Source organism: Mastomys coucha, unplaced genomic scaffold (assembly GCF_008632895.1).
Source record: "Mastomys coucha isolate ucsf_1 unplaced genomic scaffold, UCSF_Mcou_1 pScaffold5, whole genome shotgun sequence".
NCBI classification, from domain to species: Eukaryota; Metazoa; Chordata; class Mammalia; order Rodentia; family Muridae; genus Mastomys; species Mastomys coucha.
In genome coordinates, this window is record NW_022196911.1 from 53,463,690 (window position 1) to 53,464,348 (window position 659).

Sequence of the window (659 nt, forward strand, 5' to 3'; positions counted from 1 at the left end):
GACACTGAGGAAGACATCATCATTGATCCCATAGAGACCCTTAATCATGGTGGAGATGGGATGCACCCACCTCAGGTTCTTCATTATGCTCTCAGCCAAGTTGGCCACAGAGAGGCCAGTGGCCCAGGATGTGTAACCTTTCAGCTTGCTCACCTCATAGGCACTGTCAACCACCTGCTTGTGAACATCCTTCCACTGCTCCTTATCTGTATCAGTGCCCAGTTCTGGGTTCAGAGACTTCAGGGAGACACCGGCAACGTTCACACCACTCCACACAGGCACACTGGAGTCGCCATGTTCTCCCAGGACCCACCCGTGACAGCTCAGCGGGTGAACCCCCAGCCTTTCTCCCATCAGGTAACGGAACCGAGCTGGTCCCTGCCTTCTATCTCACTGCTATGTGGAGATATCTCACTCACTTGCTGCTATGTTGTGTACCCAGGCTAGCTGGCCTACAAGTCCCGGGAGATTCTCCTGTTTCTGCTTCCCACCTTGCTATGGGGATGCTGGGGTTACAGATGCGTGACACATATCCACTTTCTATGTGCGTTCTTGGGAATGAACTCAGGTTGTCAGACCTGCAGGACTAGCACCTCTTCCCCTGAGAACCCTCAGGTTACCAAAAGAACCTTCAGGCTCTTTTTTGTTGTTGTTGCTTT

At 52.4% G+C, this 659-nt stretch overlaps 1 protein-coding gene across 1 annotated transcript in view; it reads right to left on the bottom strand.

Annotated features, from left to right (window-relative positions):
• The window catches only part of LOC116078666 (DDB1- and CUL4-associated factor 12-like), a 5,911-nt gene extending 5,557 nt beyond the window's left edge, over positions 1–354 (bottom strand). The window contains 1 exon segment of the mRNA XM_031354018.1: positions 4–354. Within this exon segment, the coding sequence (XP_031209878.1) occupies positions 4–354 (351 nt within the window).
• Positions 355–659: the final 305 nt, after the last annotated feature.